Source organism: Petaurus breviceps, unplaced genomic scaffold, assembly GCF_028583685.1.
Source record: "Petaurus breviceps papuanus isolate PSGF00001 unplaced genomic scaffold, PetGlider_PUasm1.0 454, whole genome shotgun sequence".
Taxonomy (NCBI): domain Eukaryota; kingdom Metazoa; phylum Chordata; class Mammalia; order Diprotodontia; family Petauridae; genus Petaurus; species Petaurus breviceps.
Genome location: NW_027186342.1, coordinates 2,486,315 through 2,504,243, shown reverse-complemented (window position 1 = coordinate 2,504,243; position 17,929 = coordinate 2,486,315). Strand labels below are relative to the sequence as shown.

General features: G+C 48.2%; 1 protein-coding gene and 1 long non-coding RNA gene across 2 annotated transcripts in view; both read right to left on the bottom strand.

Moving 5' to 3' along the window:
* LOC138171669 (uncharacterized) overlaps positions 1-14,967 on the bottom strand; it is a 201,875-nt gene extending 186,908 nt beyond the window's left edge. The window contains exon 1 of the long non-coding RNA XR_011170937.1: positions 14,788-14,967. This is a non-coding gene — a long non-coding RNA (uncharacterized lncRNA). The remainder of the gene's footprint in view (positions 1-14,787) is intronic.
* HOXC9 (homeobox C9) lies at positions 5,262-9,021 on the bottom strand. The gene is made up of 2 exons (XM_069101267.1): positions 8,426-9,021; positions 5,262-6,486 (listed from the first exon to the last, which is right to left on the bottom strand). Exons 1-2 carry the CDS (start codon positions 8,961-8,963, stop codon positions 6,242-6,244), a joined length of 783 nt encoding a protein of 260 aa, XP_068957368.1. The 5' UTR covers positions 8,964-9,021; the 3' UTR covers positions 5,262-6,241.
* Positions 14,968-17,929: the final 2,962 nt, after the last annotated feature.

Genomic DNA, 17,929 nt, shown 5'->3' with positions numbered 1-17,929 from the left:
TCTTCTTCTTCTTCTTCTTCTTCTTCTTCTTCTTCTTCTTCTTCTTCCCTTCACCATTCCAGACCTGTCCATACAACCTTGGATGTGGAATGGAGGACTGTTAACAGAGCCTCTCTCTATATTTACCAATATTTTCTCTAGGGGATTCTTTCTACTTCCCCTGTAGCTCAAAACAAATTCAAGTTAATTCCATTGAAAAGTGATCTGCAATCCACTTAGCATTTGGCTAGAGAGATATCTGCATGGAGCGATAGCTATACACAGAGAATCAGAAAGAAACATACTTGTGGTCTTTGTGTATAGAAAGTCAAGCACAGAGGAAGAACGGGCTTTCTTCAGTTTTCCACCTTTGCATGTGAAGTTAATATAAAACTATGATAGAGACACACAATATTCGTTATACATGTATAAATACGCATTGTACAGCCTATATGAATTTCACAAAACAGGCATCTCTCTATATTCTCTATATAGTCACACAATATACCATATTCTTTTTCTGTTCATGGCATATGCATACACTATACAGTTCTGCATATGAACAAGCAACATGCATACATAATACAGACTCTATATGAACATTCTTGCTGTTTATGTATGTGCCTATGTTATATATGCACACATATACATAAATATATCTACCCACCTTACAACAATACAGAGAACCACCTTTTAAATTCAAAGAAATTTGTTTTTCTTTTTCCACTCCATCTAGATTTTAGGATTATATGGGAAAGCATTGGGAATCTTGTCTTTTTTTTTTTTTGCCCACTTCCCAAACGCAGGATCTCAGAATGAAGAAAGGGATGGGAAGCACCCAATTGATAGGAAAAGACAACTGAGAAATAACCTCGGAACTCCCAGATTCGTAATGTTCTTCAGGGAATATGGTGTCAGCAAAACCCCGAAAATGTGAAATTCTGTGGACTTGAAAGGAAGGACTTAGAAAAGAGCTTTTCTCTGGAGAAAAAAAAACCAAACCAAAAACAAAACTGTACCATCCTACGGGAAAATATCCATCAGAAACGCACTCCAGGTATTTTCTGGGACCCCCTCTCCACCATACTCAAAACTAAACTGATTAAGCCTGATCCCTATCAGAGCTGATATTTCTATCTCTCACCCAACACGAATACCCCAGCAATGAAAAGAGCACATGTGAGGAGGGAGAAAGGCAGAGAGGAAATATTCTGGAAGGTGCCTGTTTTGAGGGAGTTTATTGAATTCCTGAGCTCTCCACACCCATCCCCAGCCTTGGGGTGGTAGAAGAAAGGGAAGATAATCAAAAAGTGTGATCGCTGAAGTTGTTAGGGTGAGGAGGAAAGACTATGTGGAGGAGGGGTGCATCATAGGTGGGTACTCTCCCTCTAGAGATCTCTTAGCGCAGGTTCCCCAAAATGATACATTTCTGGAATTCCACGGTTTTCAGGGGACTTGGGGGGGGACACGACAATGTTTCAGGGAAATGTCATAAATACTTTACCTTCCTGCCCCATAGGAGGCCAGGCCAACCTAATCAGCTCTCAGACTCTTTGCCTTATCTTTTTTTTTTTTTGGGGGGGGGGTGCGTCGAGAATATCTTTCTCGACATTTTATGGTCCAGAGAAATCACCGCTATAAACGCATTCTTCTCTGGCTTTGTGTCTTGGAATGCGACTGGATCCCCCGAGGGTGGATAGTGAGGGAGAAGGTTCCCGCTAGCAGAAGGGTGTGTGTGTGTGTGTGTGTGTGTGTGTGTGTGTGTGTGTGTGCGCGCGCGCGCGAGCGCGTGTGTGCATGTGTGTGGCCTCGAGCATCGTGGGCCGGCACCAGGTTCTAATGGACTGTGTGGTTTTTGTGATTTCTTTTCTTTAAAATACAGAGAGCGTTTAGTTTGATCCTATGGATATCCTAGGCTAGTAATAAAGGAAATATTTGGATGTCACTCCTCTCCATGCGTTTCTCTCCCATCCTCCGTCTCCCTCCACCCCCTCCTCCCCAGCCTTTGGTACCACGAATTTATGTCTATTTGTCCGGGTCATCCTGGGTTTGTGTTTTAATTATGCAGTCTATTTTATTTCTTATCTCATGGTGGAAACAGATTATTTTCCCTCAGAGAAAGAGCTGCGAGGGCTCCCTGACAGGCCGAGGGCCCTCGCTCTCCAGCTTGCATTAGATATTAATTTACAAATCATAGGTGAGAGAATTTATACATATTTGTTTAGATTTGTGTGGTAGTGGTAAGATTGATTCCGCTCCCCCCCCCCCCCTCCTTTCCCCGCAAGCCCCCACAACAGTTCTAAAGTGTATCTAGCAAAGGGCAGACAAACCCGGCGAAGTGGATTCTAACATTGAGCAACAGCGCCACCTAGCGTTCAATTGCATCAATGCACGCAGTGGTGGGGGCGGGAATGAAAAAAGAAACAGCGGGGCCTTTGGACTATGTTCAGGTTAGAAATAGTGTAGAAAGGTTAGAGGTAAGCAGTCTCAAGAATAGTGTGAGAAAATTGGGGGAACTGGGTCGGAAATAAAGCTTCTGGATCTCTCAATATCCGTTTTCTAAGGACTTAAAATAAATATCTCTAATAAAATTCCAATGTTTGTTATTTTCTACTTCTGCCCCTCCAAACCTTTCCTTCTGAGCTTGGTTCAGTGTGAATTTAGGTTGGTTTTTTTTAAGCCATCTCCCATTTCAGGCAACCACATGCACACTCGAACATCCTCCTCCACATCCCGTTTCTTAACCTCTTCTCTGTCCCTTTTCATGTCCCATTCCTCCAAAGACTTGGCTCTAAGGTGGGACATTGAATCCTCTGTGGTGTCCCCCCCCTTGTTTTTAATCTACCCCATCATCCCCCCATTACTTCCAGCCAGTGAGGTCCTGTTCTCTGTGGCCCGTAGACAAAACACTCCTATAATCCGATTTCAAAGGAAAGAGCGTCCACCTTATTTAAACCATAAAACAATTAAGCCCAGACGTCTAGCCAGCTCAGCGATGCTGTTTTGTTCAGTCCTATTCAGGACCCAGTGCAGGGAGACAAACAGCGTCATAAAAGTGGCATTTTGGAGCTGCGGAAATGTACCTATCAGTTGCTTCCCGAAGTCGAACAACCTTTAGGGTTTTGTTAGCCATACAAAGGAAAAGGGGAAGATGTGGGAGGGGGGAAAGGTTAGAGAAGAAGGGAGTTTGCAACCCCCCACTCGCCCTTCCCTTCCTTTACCTCCCACAGATGATTTTAAAAACCCATAAATTACAGTAAATCAAATCGCAGAATTGAAATTAGAAGTCCCAGGAAGTACTAGGGGGAGTGTTATAATGGGACACAGCACAACTGAGTTCGAAACCGGGTCTTGCAGGAGATAGCTACTATCTCCTGTTACCCCTGACTCTCTTTCTTCCCTCCTCTCTCTTCTCGAGGGAGCAGGGAAGCGGGCTCCAGACTGGAGACACACTGAGGTGGAAGATGCAAAGAAGGGGGGGGGGTGTATGTAGAAATGCAGTTCAGGGGTTGGAGTGGGCCCTGGGGAATGAGGGAAATGCGCCAAGATTAGTGGTTACTTTGTAGGAGGGATTGTAGGGGAACAAGCATCTCTTCTGGGCCTTCGGTAGTGGGGTGGGGGGAAAAGGAAGGAAAGATGGAGATCAAGGACCAGTCTTTCTTCAAATGAAGTTTTGTAGTAGGAAAAAGGATGAAACTGGATCCTAACCGAAGAATAAGGGCAGGGAAATTGGACAAGGTGGTGATGGTACAGCTGGGGTGGAGAAAGGAGAGAGAACAGGGGAGTAAAGGACCCTTCACAGGGTCAAGGGGGGAAAAAGGCTTCAGAAATTTGGAAAGCTAAGCTGTTTGAGGGTGGAGTGGAGAAGCTCCATTATGAACGATAAATCTGTGGGGTCAGATTTTACTCCTCAAACTTTGTGCATTAAAACCTTCATGACTCTTAACATTCCTCATCCTGCCTTGACTAGAGTTTATTGGAGGTGGGGTAGGATATGGAGAAGCTACTGGTGCCCAAAGTTATCTCTGCCTCTTTTTAAAGTGATTAGATTTTGGGGGGAGCTCCCAGATTATATTAATTTTCATGGCCTAGGGACACATCAAGGCAACTCCACCACTACCACCACTCTCATCAGAATGGGACAGCTTGAGATATTAAAGGGCCGTATTTCATGAAAGCTGATTTTAATAGTTTCCAGATTGGGGGATTTCCAAGAAAAGGGGAGCTGATCTGGGGACCATGGCTTGTCCCTGCCTGCTTGGAACTGCTTCTGATTAGCTGGATGAAAATTCTTTTCTTTTGGGGAAAGGAACTCCTAGCAGTTAGTAAGGTGCCCCCAGAACACGTTCTCTGGCAGTTACAAATTCGATTTTTGGGGTTCTCTGCAGATAGATACTCTGAGTTCACCTGCCATGATGAAAACTCCTATAAATAGACCTTTTTGACCCTGGACACTTCAATACATGCTCTCCCCCCACTCCCCATCCCAGAGGATTTCATACTAGGCAGCTTCCCACCACCTCCTGGAACCCAACCCTTTCAGGAACAATAGTGCAAAGTGAAATTCACAGCGTTAAAAAAAAGGCATTATAAAATTAGAATGGTACATATGGAAGAAAATCAAAATGAAACACACTTCTGCCTGCACCTCACTCTGTTCCTCACCATCTTTTTCCTCTACCCTCTCCTTCTCTACCTCGGCCTGCCTTTCCCTCTCTCCTTGCCGTCACCCAATTTCCTCAAATCCTTTCTCACCACCCCCTTACCCAAGGACTGAGCCTGAAATTGTCCCCATCCCTTCTCTTCTCCTCTTCCTTTCCTGCTTTTCGTTCAACTATTCCTCGAAGCGCCGGCGCTTTCCTAGGCAAGGATCCAGGTTGGGATTTCTCCCAGCACCCAACTTTCATCTTCACCTATCACCCCCCTCCGATCTCATGTAGTCATAAATTATTACAATTCATTACGCCAAGGGCAAACATTCTACGGCATGTCTCCCCACCCCCACCCCACGCCCACCCCCGTGCCCCAGCCAAAGCGGGCTTGAAGTAGTAGAGGAGACTGGCCTCCTTCTTGGTCTTCCTGCCTGCTCCCTCCTCCCCCCATTCTAACAAAACTAGTCACTTGCTCTTCCCAGTCAGACTGTCTTTTCCCCCTCCATTTTCATCTTCCCTTCGCTCTGCCCCCTCCCCCACCAACAAAAAAATGAGTAGAAGGTTTGCCTACGAATTCCAAAGCGGGGATCAGAGGAAGAAGAAATAAAGAGGTCTGGATGCGTTTGGATGTCTTGTTTTTTAAGTGACTTCGATATATTAACACAGAGCTGTTCTACCATAACAAACAGAACGACAATACAGGACTTTTGTGTGACTAGAAGGGAACCCACGAATATGTACAAGCCCCCCAAAGCCGTCTAGGCGGCCATCGAGCTAGCTCGGGGCCTTGGCTCGGGCTCTGGCTCGGGCCCTAACCCTGACTCCATGGAAGGGGGGAGGAAGGGAAAGAGGGAGGAAGGAAAGGAGAAAGAGAGAGAAGGAGCCCTGCTTGGTTTCGGCTGCAGCTCAAGCTCAAGCCGCTGGTGCTGCGGGGCCACTGACTGCGTGGCCTCTCTTTTTCTTTCTTTCTTTTTTCTTTTGTGTCTTTTCTTCCTTTCCTTTCCTTTTTCTTTCTTTCTTTTTTGTTTTTTTTTTTTTTTGGTTTTTTTCCAAAATTGGCAGGCAGGCCACCTCAGACCGGGGGGGGAGGGACAGGAACCAAATAAAATACTAAAATAATAATAACAATAATAATATTAATAATAATAATAATAATAGAGATATAGAGATTCAAGTACTGACTTCTCTGAAGAAAGGAGGAAGAAAAATCACATGTTTGGTGTGTGTGTGTATGTGTGTGTTTGTGTGTGTGAGCTATGCCGTTTTGAGCTGGAGGAGAGAACTCGGTTCCCCTCCTCCCCGCCACCTCGTCGCTGGGGCGAACTAACTCTAAACACCAAATTTTCAACACTGAAATTTCCCCAAATCACAACATTTTTCTTTCTTTCTGGTTTTTTTTTTGTTTTGTTTTTTAAAGGTGGTTCGCTTTTTTTTTTTTTTTTTTTTTTTGCTCGCTCCCTCGCTCGCTCTCTCCCTTCCTTGATTGCTTGCTCTCTCGATCTCATTCCCGCCCCGGTTGGGGTATTTTGTGTGTGTGTGTTTTGTTGTTGTTGTTGTTGTTTTGTTGGTGGCGGTGCCGCTGTCTTCAGCTGCCGCTGGGTCGCTGGCTCTTAGGATTGCTCCTTGTCGGTTTTCTCCTTGTTCATCTTTTTCATCTTCATCCTCCGGTTTTGAAACCAGATTTTGACCTGGCGCTCGGTGAGGTTGAGGACCCGGGCCACCTCGTACCGACGGTCCCTGGTTAAATACATATTGAACAGAAACTCCTTCTCCAGTTCCAGTGTCTGGTATTTGGTGTAGGGACATCGCTTCTTCCTTGTAGAGCGAGCGTGGATCCAATTTGCCACTGGGTTACCTAGGGGAGCCAGGCACAGAGCAGGGTCAGGGGCTTCTTCCAGCTCACTTCCCTCCACCCCCACCCCATCTCCATGTCCTGAGCCCCAACCCTAGTCTCAGACCAAAAGGCTGCAGGCCCTATAATAATAATAATAAATACATACATACAGATATATTTATATGTGTGTACACACATATATGTACATACATGGATATATGTACAGACATGCATATATAATTGAACCTGAATTTGAGCACGTTTTTGTTACTATTTTTGGGGGGCTGCTCTCTGTTTCCTCTAGTCATATCCTTCCTTCTAAGATCTCGAACCTAAAGCTATAGGAAATCCCAAGCTATCAAAGCCCATAGTCCTCCCCCCCCCCCTCCAGCTCCAGAAGGAGTAATTCGAGAAATCCTCATAAAAAGTCCAAATTCCCAACCATTTCATAGGCCCATAAACGCTTCTCTCTTGTTTTTTATTTTTATAGCGAGGTCTCTCTCCTCCCCATGTCCCCTCCTCCCCCCTCCCATCCTCTCAGCCCTCAACCAAGTCCTGAAATTTCAGCAGCTCTGTTTTCCTGACCCTGAGTAGTCCTTAGCCTAGTAGGGCTACCAGTCTCAGCTCCAGCCTCAGTCCGAGCCTTAACCCCAGCCAATTCCCAGCTCTTCTCCTCTCTCCCAGTTCCCTGCTCTGGCTCCGATCTGAACCCTGCTGAGGCGAATTCTCAGGATGATGCTAGGGAGACAGAACTCAGGAACATTCCTGGAGAGTACCATAGCTCTTCCCAACCCTGGCTGAGGAGGGGAAAGACACAGCGCAGTTTTACTATCTTCCTCAATTTTAGTTTCAACATCTTCCCCATCTCCTCTTTTCTGACCCCAGAAAGGCTTGCCTCCAGTTTCAGGTTTATTGAAGTGACTGGGGGAGGTACAAGGGGAAACGTTTCAGAGAGCTATAATTAGGCCCTAGGTTGGAGCCATCACTAACCCTCTGTGAGTCTGTAGGAAGAGTCCTGCTGCCTCCTTCCTATACCTTCCCACATGCTGCTCCTACCCCAGGGACAATTTGGATAGCCTTACTGCTGCTTCCTTAGTCACTGAACTCATTCATTCTCCCCACTTTGGCCCTGTTTTTCTTGCCTGTCCCTCTCCAACCCCAAACCCAGTTTGTCCTCCTGTCTCATTCTGTGCTTCCAATAGCCAAACTATCCTTGAGGAGGGGTAGTCATTTCACTAACACAAGGAGATGCTTTCCAATCAGCGAATCTCCTAGTTTCTGTCCCTCTCAGTTTTCCCTCAGCCCACACTTCTTCAAGGCTAAGGTGGTATAGACCCCTGCTCCTTCTATCTCCTGTTTCACAACTCTTGCTACCCTGACACCTCCAACTTCCCCACCCCCCCATCCCATTTCAGATCTCTTATCTCTGCTTCCCTTGGTGGTGGTAAGGAAGTGAATACAATTTTTTGTTTTTATGAACCTCATGTGGAGAAGGGAGCCCAGGAGTGATTGGGGTGGGAGAGGACTTTGATTTTTTTTTCCCTTGGGGGTTTTCCTCTCACCTTACACCATCCTCCTTACTTCTTCACCTCCCTACCTCAAACTAGAAAAGGAACCTTGCCCTTGTCCCAATCTTTGGCCCGACCTCTGTTTCTTGGAAAGTGAAGAAAGAGCCAAAAAGCTTGGGGTGGGAAGGAAGTGGTGGTCAGAGAAGGACTTTCATGAAAGCCAAAGCAAGTGAGGAGTTGCCCCTGCTCCACTCTCCTACACTCACCCTGGTCTGTCTCCCCACATTTCCCCAGACATTCCGGTCCTTGAAAGCCCCCCAAGGTAATTTGCTTTTATTGAGTCCTCTCCTCCCCCCCCCCCCACCTCACTCCCAGAGGTTGTAATCTGGCTCTCTCCTACCCACCCCCTCCCCTCCTGTGCCGGTTGTAAAGGAAAATTCCTCCCAACTTACTCGGGTCCAGCTCTGTCTTCTCCTCTTTGTGCTTGCTGCTGGCCAGCGCGTCCGACTCCGGGGAGGGGAGAGCCTGCGGGGTCCGGTCCCGAAGCTCCCCGGGAGAGCCATACATGTAGTCTGGGTAACTCCGCCCGTCCCCCGGGCCACAGTCCGCCCGGCGGCCCGGGTAGGCGTCGGGTTTGAGGGCGTAGTGGCGGCCCCCAGCTGGAAAGCTGGGGAAGGAGACGGCCCCGGACAGGGGCTCCAGCCAAGTCCGCATATACCGCGTGTCCGCTCCAAGGTGGGGCTGGTGGGTGTAGGGGTGGTAGACGACAGACGACTGGGAGTGGACCGGAGCCCAGGACGTGGTGAACACTGCCGGCTTGGGGGCAAAGCTACAGGACGGAAAATCGCTACAGTCCGGGACCAAGCCGGTGGGTCTGGCGGCTGCGGGGTGAGCCCCAGTGGCAGGGAACCTGGACGCTAGGAGATCTTCATTCTCGTGGCTGATCAGGGAGTCCACGTAATAGTTACTGATGGGTCCCGTCGCCGACATCGTTAGAGGGTTTTACATACATAAGATTATTGTATGAACTGTATATGTACTTTTTATCTGCTCACAGAACAATCAAGGCAGGTAATTATTTTTCCAGCCTTTTCCCCGCATCCTATTGGCTCTTCGACCCCCACGTGATCGTATTTACCCAAAAATACGGCGCGGATCAATGCGCAGGGGCTTTTTTCCCCTGCTTTCCCCCCCTCTACTACCACCCCCCGCCCTCAGCTGATCCCCTGGACCTGCGTTTTACTGAGGGGGGGGGAACCTCTGTAAATAAAGGGCTTCCCCCAACCTCATTCTCTTCTTCAGGATAGCTCCCATCTGGTTAGAGATCCCCCACCACTTCTTCAAGGCCACCCCTTAAGACGCCCTATCCCCCCATAATTTTTAACTAGGTGAAAAAATTTCACCACCTTCCCCGAGTCAGTTCATCCTAGTCCCTTCCCCGCCTCAGGCGGGGAATAGGGGTGCCCTGAAGGGGGAGGAGATGGGAGAGGTAAGATTGAGGAACTATTTCTTGACGTAATCTATCTCTGTCGGTTCCAATGCTCCCGCAGTCTGTGTGCGAGCAGAGATCAGGCGATTGTCAGTTCTTAACGCAGTGTTTTAAACATGTTTTTTAAAATAGCATATGCATCTGTGTCTATTTCAATGTTATCATCAATGCAGGGGGGAGTGAGGAAACCCAATGAGATGGGACAGGAAGTAAGGGGGTCTTTCCCTAGCCCGAGCTGCACACCCCAAAAACTCTGACAGAAAGGAGAGAGAAGGGGGTACAGCATTGGAGGGGGGTAGAAACTATGTATCCAGCTATATCTACCTTGATTGTGTAGCCTCGGAAATCCTTTGCCTTTGCCATAGATAAATAGAAGTCTATTTTTAATTTATTGTCTGTGTCTATCTTTCTTTCCCAGCTTCAAGAAGTGGAGGAGAAGCCTACATAACTTGAGTGCATTCGCCTAATCCAGCATTTCTGTTCTGTTTTCTTTCTCCCCAACCTCCCTCTTCCCCCCTCCCCAAGAAAAGTCACTCTGTCTGTCTGCATGCAGGAAGACAGAGAGATACACGAAGGAGAGAGCCCTTGGTCGGCGGCAAGTAGCTTGTTTTTACGTCCGTCAATAAAATTTTTATGAGGATCATTTGATTGTTCATAAATGTGTCTTTCATTAAATAAAAGTGTAGGCTGTTTTTGGAACGAGAAAAAGGCAATGCGGTGTTGGGAGAAGGCAATTTCTTCAAGGGGTATAAACAGAAGTCCAGGAGAGGGGGTAATATGGTTGCGTGGGAAAGGTAGGCAACTTTATTTACATCCAATGGAGAAGTTGATTTTCCCCATTCCCTTTTCTCTTATGATTTGAACTAGATGCTCATCTCCACTACCTCATGACCCTTCTGCATGCTACTTCTGTGTGTCTGTCGGTGTGTCTGTCTTTCTGTCAGTCTGCCTGTCGAGAGAAATAGGTAAGAGGAGCTCTAGACAAGCATAAAAAATTCGATGTGTGGGGAACCAGGGGTGGAGGAAGGGGGAAGGGAGTCTGGGGTTGGAGCGGTGCCCCCAAGAGCAAATAGGGTCTGGAGCAGAGAAAATGATATAGAACGATTTAGGAGAGAAAGGAGGGTAACATTTCAGGGTCACGGTGGAGGAGACCCAGGATCTATTGTAGGGGGGGGAGGGGAGCAAAAGAGATTGAGTTTGACGAGTCTCTGAACAGCAACGGAGAAAGTGGGATTCCCAAATCAGAGTAACATCCCACCCTGTCTCTCCTCCGTCTCCCCCAGGATAAGACCAAACAGGGGAGGGGATGGTTTTCTTTTTTGTTGACCCCTCTATGTTGGGAATGACAGGGGTAAATGTGTCCAGGAGAGGGAGGAAGATGGGGGAAAGGAAAGGGAGGAAAAGAGAGAGAGGGAAGGAGAGGGAAGGAGAAAGACAGAGAAGAGGAGAGGAGGAGGGAAGGAGGAGGAGAGGAGAGAGAAGAAGGGGGGGGAGAGAGAGTATGGGGGGGGCAAGAAAGTTAGCAGGGACAAAGAAAGAAGGGAAGAGAAGACCTTAGAAGGAACCCCAGGTCTGTAGGCCCACTCTCTGCTACTCTTCCTCTTTCCTCCAACGTCCCCCCCAGTTCGGAGGAGTTCTCAATTTCGGTGGATCGGGGCTTGATTTTCGACGCATGGGGGATAGAGTGAGCTCTCACACAAGCTATACGGCCGAGTCCCTCAGTCCGAGCAGCGATCTCTCGGCTCTGGTTCCCTTTCCCTTCTAGTGAGGTGGATAGAAATGAATCTCGGTAGGAGAGTGGCGTTGGGGGGGGGGGGGGGGGGGGGGGGTAAGGGGGGGAGAAGAGAATCGGAAAAATCTCTGTAAGAAATATAAATATCCCTTTGGCCTTGATGGAGTGTGGTGTTTAACTGTCAATCAAAAATATCCACCGGCTAGTTCAAGGAAAAGACCAGATCCTGGTCCCTTAGGCAGCGGCTTCCTCAAAATTCCATGCTATCCAATAACTTCGCCCTGGCGATTGTCCCCAGCCTCGGTGGGGAGCAGGTCGACAGCCCAGGCTCTGTCCCGAGAATGGTGACAGCAATGGGATATGAAAATGTCCTTTACAATGGGGGAACTGGGAAGCAGCCACAGAGAGGGGGGCGGCCTGGGGAACAGACTCAGAGACATAGGCGGGAATAAAGAGGGAGGAAAAGAGAAGAGGAAAGGAAGGAAGAAAATATAGGAAGAAGGAAGAGAGGAAAGGGGGAAAGAGAATGAGAGGAAGAAAGAAAGGAAAGAGAAAAAGGGAAGAGCCGAGCCTGGAGAAGAAAAAAGGAGGAGGAAACAAGGATGGGCTAGAGTAGCGGAAGAGCTGCTCGGAGGAGAAATGCCATTGTGCAGACAGGCATGTCCAGCCCCGCAGCCGGCAGGGACCTGGCTTGTTGGCCGCCCAGCCCGGCCCCCTCCCCGGATGCAAGGCGTATAATTCCATCCGGATGGAAGGACACAAAGGAGGGAACGGCGGATAGGGGGCTTCCTCTCTGCTCAGGCCGAGGGGTGCCCTGCTCTTGTCTGAGCGGCTGCTGCAAACCAAATTGAAGAGTGGGGAGCAAGTGAATAAAATACACCCCTCTTGGAAGTCTGGGGAGTCTAACTAGGGTCTAACACACTTTCTATTAGTGAAAAATATAGAGAAAAGGAGAAAATTCAACACCACCTTCCCCAAACCCCATTCCCACCCACTCCTGCATCCCTATCAGCCTTAAGTGAGTCTACCTCAGCTCTCAGCCTCAGACTTACTGGTACTCTTTCAACAGGGTTTTTCGCAAGGAAGAATATTCTGAAGATTTCTTCTCTATTGGGGGGGGGGGTACTGTAAAGAGAGGAGTGTCTCCCTGAAATATAAATTGTTTCTATACATTGTCGTTTCCTTCTTCCCTCTTGCCTCTCTAGTCACCCCCTATCCCTTTTCAACTTCATACAGCTGTCTTCCGATCTCCTGACTCCTCTAATTATTCCATGACAGTCCAAGTCCCCTGACTTTTCTTCTGGCCTCCGGATTTCTTCAGGAGCTAAATCCTCCATGAAACTGAGAGGGGATTTTCGCCTCCTTCTTTGGGGGTTTTAATTGGGCACTTCCTCCTCCGATTCAAACTAAGTGGAGGATGCTGACTCCCACCCCCCCACACACACACCTCAGTTTTAAAATGGTATATTTAGCTTCTTAAAGTCTCTACTAAGAGATATCTCTTCGAGGACTGGAAAGAGGGGTTGGGTGTACACCTACTGAGTCCAAGTTTTGTCTCACACAGCCTCCCCAATGATGCCTCTTTTTTCCAGCAAGTTCCCATTGATTTTGCTGCCCGCCCCCAACCTCTGAGGTCCCGAGTTTTGGGGTGGAGTGTAAGGCCAGGGAGATAAGACAGCTTCTTCCTCAGAAACAAGCTAGCCTTCAGGAGCCAGGGGAGCACAGAGAAAGAAAGGGAGAGGATTGTTTGAAAAGACTAGATTATTTTTCCTGGCTTGTGCCTAGTTATTCGAATTTCCTGCAAGATTCTGCGCGCCCCCCCCCCCCTTCCTTTCAGTTTCGCTCTGAGTGAGATCTGGAGAGGACAGACACTGCATAAAGCTGGATGAATCCGAGGCCACGGAAAATCCCCATGCAAGGAGGGGAAAACATCCACCAGTTTTTGTTTTAAATTTTTGTTCCCCGGCCTCTTCTACCTAGGGGTCTCTCTCCCTCAATAATTCCTCTCCAGCCATATGATGCACACCCCCAGATCGCTGGAGGTCTTGGAGAAGGAGGAGACTTGACGATTCCTTACCACTCCCCCACCCACGCCGGCCTGGGCAGCTGCGACCACGCCAGCGCTGGGGGACAGACAGACAGACAGGCAAGAGGGTAGTTGTTCCCCTCCAACACGGTTATGCTCCCTCACTTCTCTCGTGCTTTGGATTCACTCCAGTTCAATTCACACCGTCAAGTTCGGATTAAAACTAAAATAGACTTTTCTCTACCGTCAGTCCCATCGGCCCCTCCCTGCCCGCCTCCTCTCCCTAGCGGCGGGCGCCCTCAACCCGTCTCCCTCACTCCGCCCGGAGCTCCCCTCCCACCCACTACCCAGCCCTCTCTCTCCCTTCCTGTCTTCGGCCCATCTGCCTTCATTTTCGTCTGCTCCAGATGTAGGTCCATTTAACGTATTCGGGTACGTTCTTTCCCCCTACCTTTCTCCCACCCCCTTTCATGTTCCCTCTCCACTTTTCGCCCCTTGCTCTCTCCTTTCTCCCTCTTTGTTTCGGGAGTAAAGGCTTGTTCTAAAGCCTGGATGTGAAGAAGAAACTGAGTCTGGAGCAGCAGGGCTGAGTAAGGAGGGAACCCAGGCGTCCTGGCTGCATGCAGGACGCTGGTTTGTCCTCTTCAGGTCAGTACCAATAGGTACATCAATACAAGAATCCCGGTCTCCAAAGAGAAAACGGAGGAAAATGCACACCAGTACTATCAAACATACACAAACACAACATATCACACACACACACACATACACACACAGCAAACAGAATGGGTTGCCTTACAATCAACAGACATTTCCCAGCCGGCCCAGGAGCCTAATATTCTGAAGAACTTGTTCCAAGGTCCCCAGCATAGGGCCTGTTTTCCATGGAACGAAGCAAAGCATGGGCTAGGGGACCAGAAACAGACGGAAAGGACTGGGGAGCTGGCCCCAAGGCTGGAGGCATTTGGCCACCCCCGCCTACTCTACAACCCTCATATTGAGTTGTGTTACCTGCCTCTTTGTGTCGTGTTTGTGTTGCAAAGGATTTTGCAGTGACTTTGGATTCTAGACTAGGAAGTCGAGGTGGCGAGAGAAGAGACAATACAACCAACCCGAAGTACAATTAAGGAGCCTGAGCTGCTGTTCTCTCCCCCTCCCTCCCCGCCTACACCTACCCCACCCCCTCCCCTGGATGGAAGCCTGCCTGCAAGCCCGAAATCTCCAGGCGACACAGGAGCCCCAAGATCAACAGAGGACCTACGATCACCACGGAAAGGAAGAAGGAAAAAAAAAAGAAGCCCTCAAACTTCTTATATTTAGGCTCAATCCTGAACAGTGAAAAAGAATAAAAGAAATTTCATCTTGCATTCCGGAGATTTTGCAAAGCAAGTTAAAGCCGACAGCGATGACTGTGTCGGTGGTAGACCTTACATCAACAGAGACATTAAGCACCCAGACACACACACACACACACACACACACACACACTCATCAGTGTGTGTATAAAAATCAAATACAGGTTCAACATTACACGGGGCCTTAAGACGCCGCAGGCACATTTCCCTACCTTTTCTTCTTTTCTGTGGCCTCCCATGCCAAGGACCTGGACGCCATGGTTCCCCTTCCATGGGCCCATTTTGCCCCTAGGAAGAGCCTTCTTTACCTGCTGGTCTGTCTCCCTGCGGCGGCCGCAGCTGCCGGGTCGGCTCCTCCAGAGGCGGCTCCCCTCCCCGCCCGCCGCCGGGGAGAGGAGAAGCCCCCAGCAAGCCGCAGCCTCCCTCCCTCCCCCCCCCCCTCCCTCCCGCTCCTCTCTGGGCCCTCCCGCGGGCGACCTGCTCTGGACCCTGTCCAGGTAGCTCCAACTAGGAAAAAAAAAAACCTGGCCCTTTAAAAAAGGAAGAAAGAAAACCCTAACTTTTATTTATTTTCCATTCACTGGCCATTGGTCCATATCAGTGGAACCTCCTGGAAATTATCCAGTCATCAGAGCACAAGATTTTCAGCCAGCGTTCACAAGGGGGAGAAGTATAGAGCATATGCTGTGCTATATATCACATATTAAATAAGCAAAGCACATATAAATATAAATATATATATATAATATAATACACATATAAATGCGCAAGCACAAATAGTTCTACATATGACTCTTTACCCCCTGATTTTCCACAACATTAAATCCACTGAAAGTTCAAGAGTCTTAGACAAATAGGAAAGTCGGCTCCTCTACCCGTCTCATAGAGGGGACCCTTACCTGAATCCAAAAGCAAAGCTGTGCTCACCTTCTCCTTAGACCACTTGTGTACCAGTGGTCCTTTGCTCTCCTCCCCTTCAGCTTCTGCTCCACTATCGGCCTCTACGGTTCTCCCTAACCCCTGGGCAATCCTTCTAAGGACCCGAATCTCTCACCCACCAAAAAAAAAAAAAACCCACACACACACAAAGACCCCAACCCTAATTTCTCCTTCACTCCCATTCTTCCCCTCATCTCCCCCTCCCTATTATAGCCTGCACTGTGGTTTTCACCTGTTCCAGAGATCGTCTGTTAATCCCAGGAGATAGAAGCGAGGCGAGGGTACCAGAGTCGGGGCCCACAAGAGGCCAGAGGGGAAACACCAATTTAGATAGGAAGGGTCGGAGCAAAAGCGAGCCCACTGTGGCTGGCTGTGTGTCTCTCTGACCAAGCCTCTCCCTCTTCCTTTCTCTCTCCTTCCCCCAGCAAGTCTCAAACACATACGCCGAGAGTTCAGCTCTATAAATCCTGGCTCCTCTTTCCCATATCATAATTAAAAAAAACCAGTAGGGGAGGTTTTAACTTTTATTGCGATTTCTGGAGTTGGGCTGAGGAGCATATATTAAGTTTACGCTTATGCGCTCTCGGCGGGGAGGGTCCTTTAAGAAATAAAAATCCATCTTAATATCCGCAGACGAGAGAGATAATTTTTTTTCCTCCTCTTCACGCTGTTCTTTCGCAAGACTCCCTTCGAGCGAAGCGAATAAATAATAATCACCATCTTAGATAATACCTCCCGAACCAGGGCCAGAGAGCCACCAACTCAGGAGGCTAAACTTGGCCCTCGCCTGGGCCCTGGAACTTCTGTTCAATTTCTAGGGATCCAGGGGAAGACACTCCCACAGTTCACCCCCATAGCCACCCCCTCCCTGGCCCCTCGAGAAGAACCAGCGAAATGGGGAACCCCAAGGCCAGAAACCAAGCAAGTCGTTTGAGCATTTCGGTCCATCTGGGAAAATCTCATTCTAGCTGCAGCTCGGGACTGGGGCCCTCTGCCAGAAAAAGCCCACAGGGTCTGTACTCTCGAGGCACTGGTGGCTGTCCATCTTCTGCCCAGTTCTCAACCCAATTTCACAGCCAAAGGAACTAGTAATAGGACTGAGAGAACTACCAGAGTCAGCTAGCAAAACTCCCAGGCCAGGAGAGCCCCTCGCTTCCCCCCAGGCTGAGGCGGGCCTCTGTTCACTTTCCAGAATTCCTCCCTGCCCCCACTTCCTTCCCAGGGATCCATCCAAATGCCAAGGGGTGATCCCCCAATCCCCAAAAGTGAAGCGGGATTCCTGGGCAAGAAGAGGAGACAGACAGGCAAGCTCAGACCGTGAAAGGAAAGACTTTCATTTATTTTCCTTTCCAGTTCCATTTGGTTTCTGAGGAGTTTCAAAATTAGATTCCTTTGTAATATGGTGGAAAAAAAAAGTGTATATGCATCATATTAAATATATGAATATATTTTAGAATACATTTACATACATATACACGAAGAGCATCTATAAGATGTAAACAGTGCAATATATACATATATATACACAGATACACCATATATACAGATATGTATATATATATATATCAGTATGTGTGAATCTGAATTATATGTATGTGTTCAGGAGAAATCTAGTTTTATATCTTTTCCTCATTAAGAGGTATATAGAATGCAAAAAAAAAATAGAATAATTAATGGAGCTTCCTTTTCCTGGCTTTTCTGTCCCTATCTCCCTGGGAAAAGGGGGTTCATCTGCCCCCATTTTCCCTGCCTACTCTACTCCTTGACAGGGAATCCATGTCTTTGAGGCCTCAGAAGTGACCTAGGGGCTCCAGGCTGAACTGGGGGAGCTGAAGGCAATGACTTGAAGAGGAGTCTTCGAAAAGTTTTTGTATCTCTCGATTCCCCTTTCCCCACACACTATCCAATATCTTGCCAAATAGATATGCTAATAGATAAAGAGGCAATGCCCAGCCATTTACTGCTTAGACATTTCTTTTAGGAAAGTGGGTCAGATGGACTCACAGCCTTAAACAGACAGAAGACACAGCCAATTTCCAGGAAACATTGGCCCTTACTGTCCAGTAGGACTGGGGAAGGTCGCTGTTACTTCTACTTGGACTTGATGGCTTCCTTCGAACACAACATACCCCAAATCAACTCACATTCTTTGATTCAGAGATCAAACGGTGGGGGTAGGGGGTGGGGGTGGGGAAGTAGTTTGGCTAGAATCCAGAGTTCTCATCTCTTCTTTCCTCAAAGTCATCCCCAACTTTCTAAAGGATCCTTTTCCTGTATAAGTATATCTATATCCTTAATTCTCTTCAAACAGATTCTTTCCTAGGTTCAGGAGAGAGAGAGAGAGAGAGAGAGAGAGAGAGAGAGAGAGAGAGAGAGAGAGAGAGAGAGAGAGAGAGAGAGAGAGAGAGAGAGAGA

Coding starts and splice junctions, on each gene's coding strand:
- HOXC9 (XM_069101267.1), bottom strand. CDS start 8,963: ATGTCGGCGACGGGACCCATCAGTAACTATTACGTGGACTCCCTGATC. Junction 6,487..8,425: donor GAAGACAGAGCTGGACCCGA/GTAAGTTGGGAG, acceptor TGGCTCCCCTAG/GTAACCCAGTGGCAAATTGG.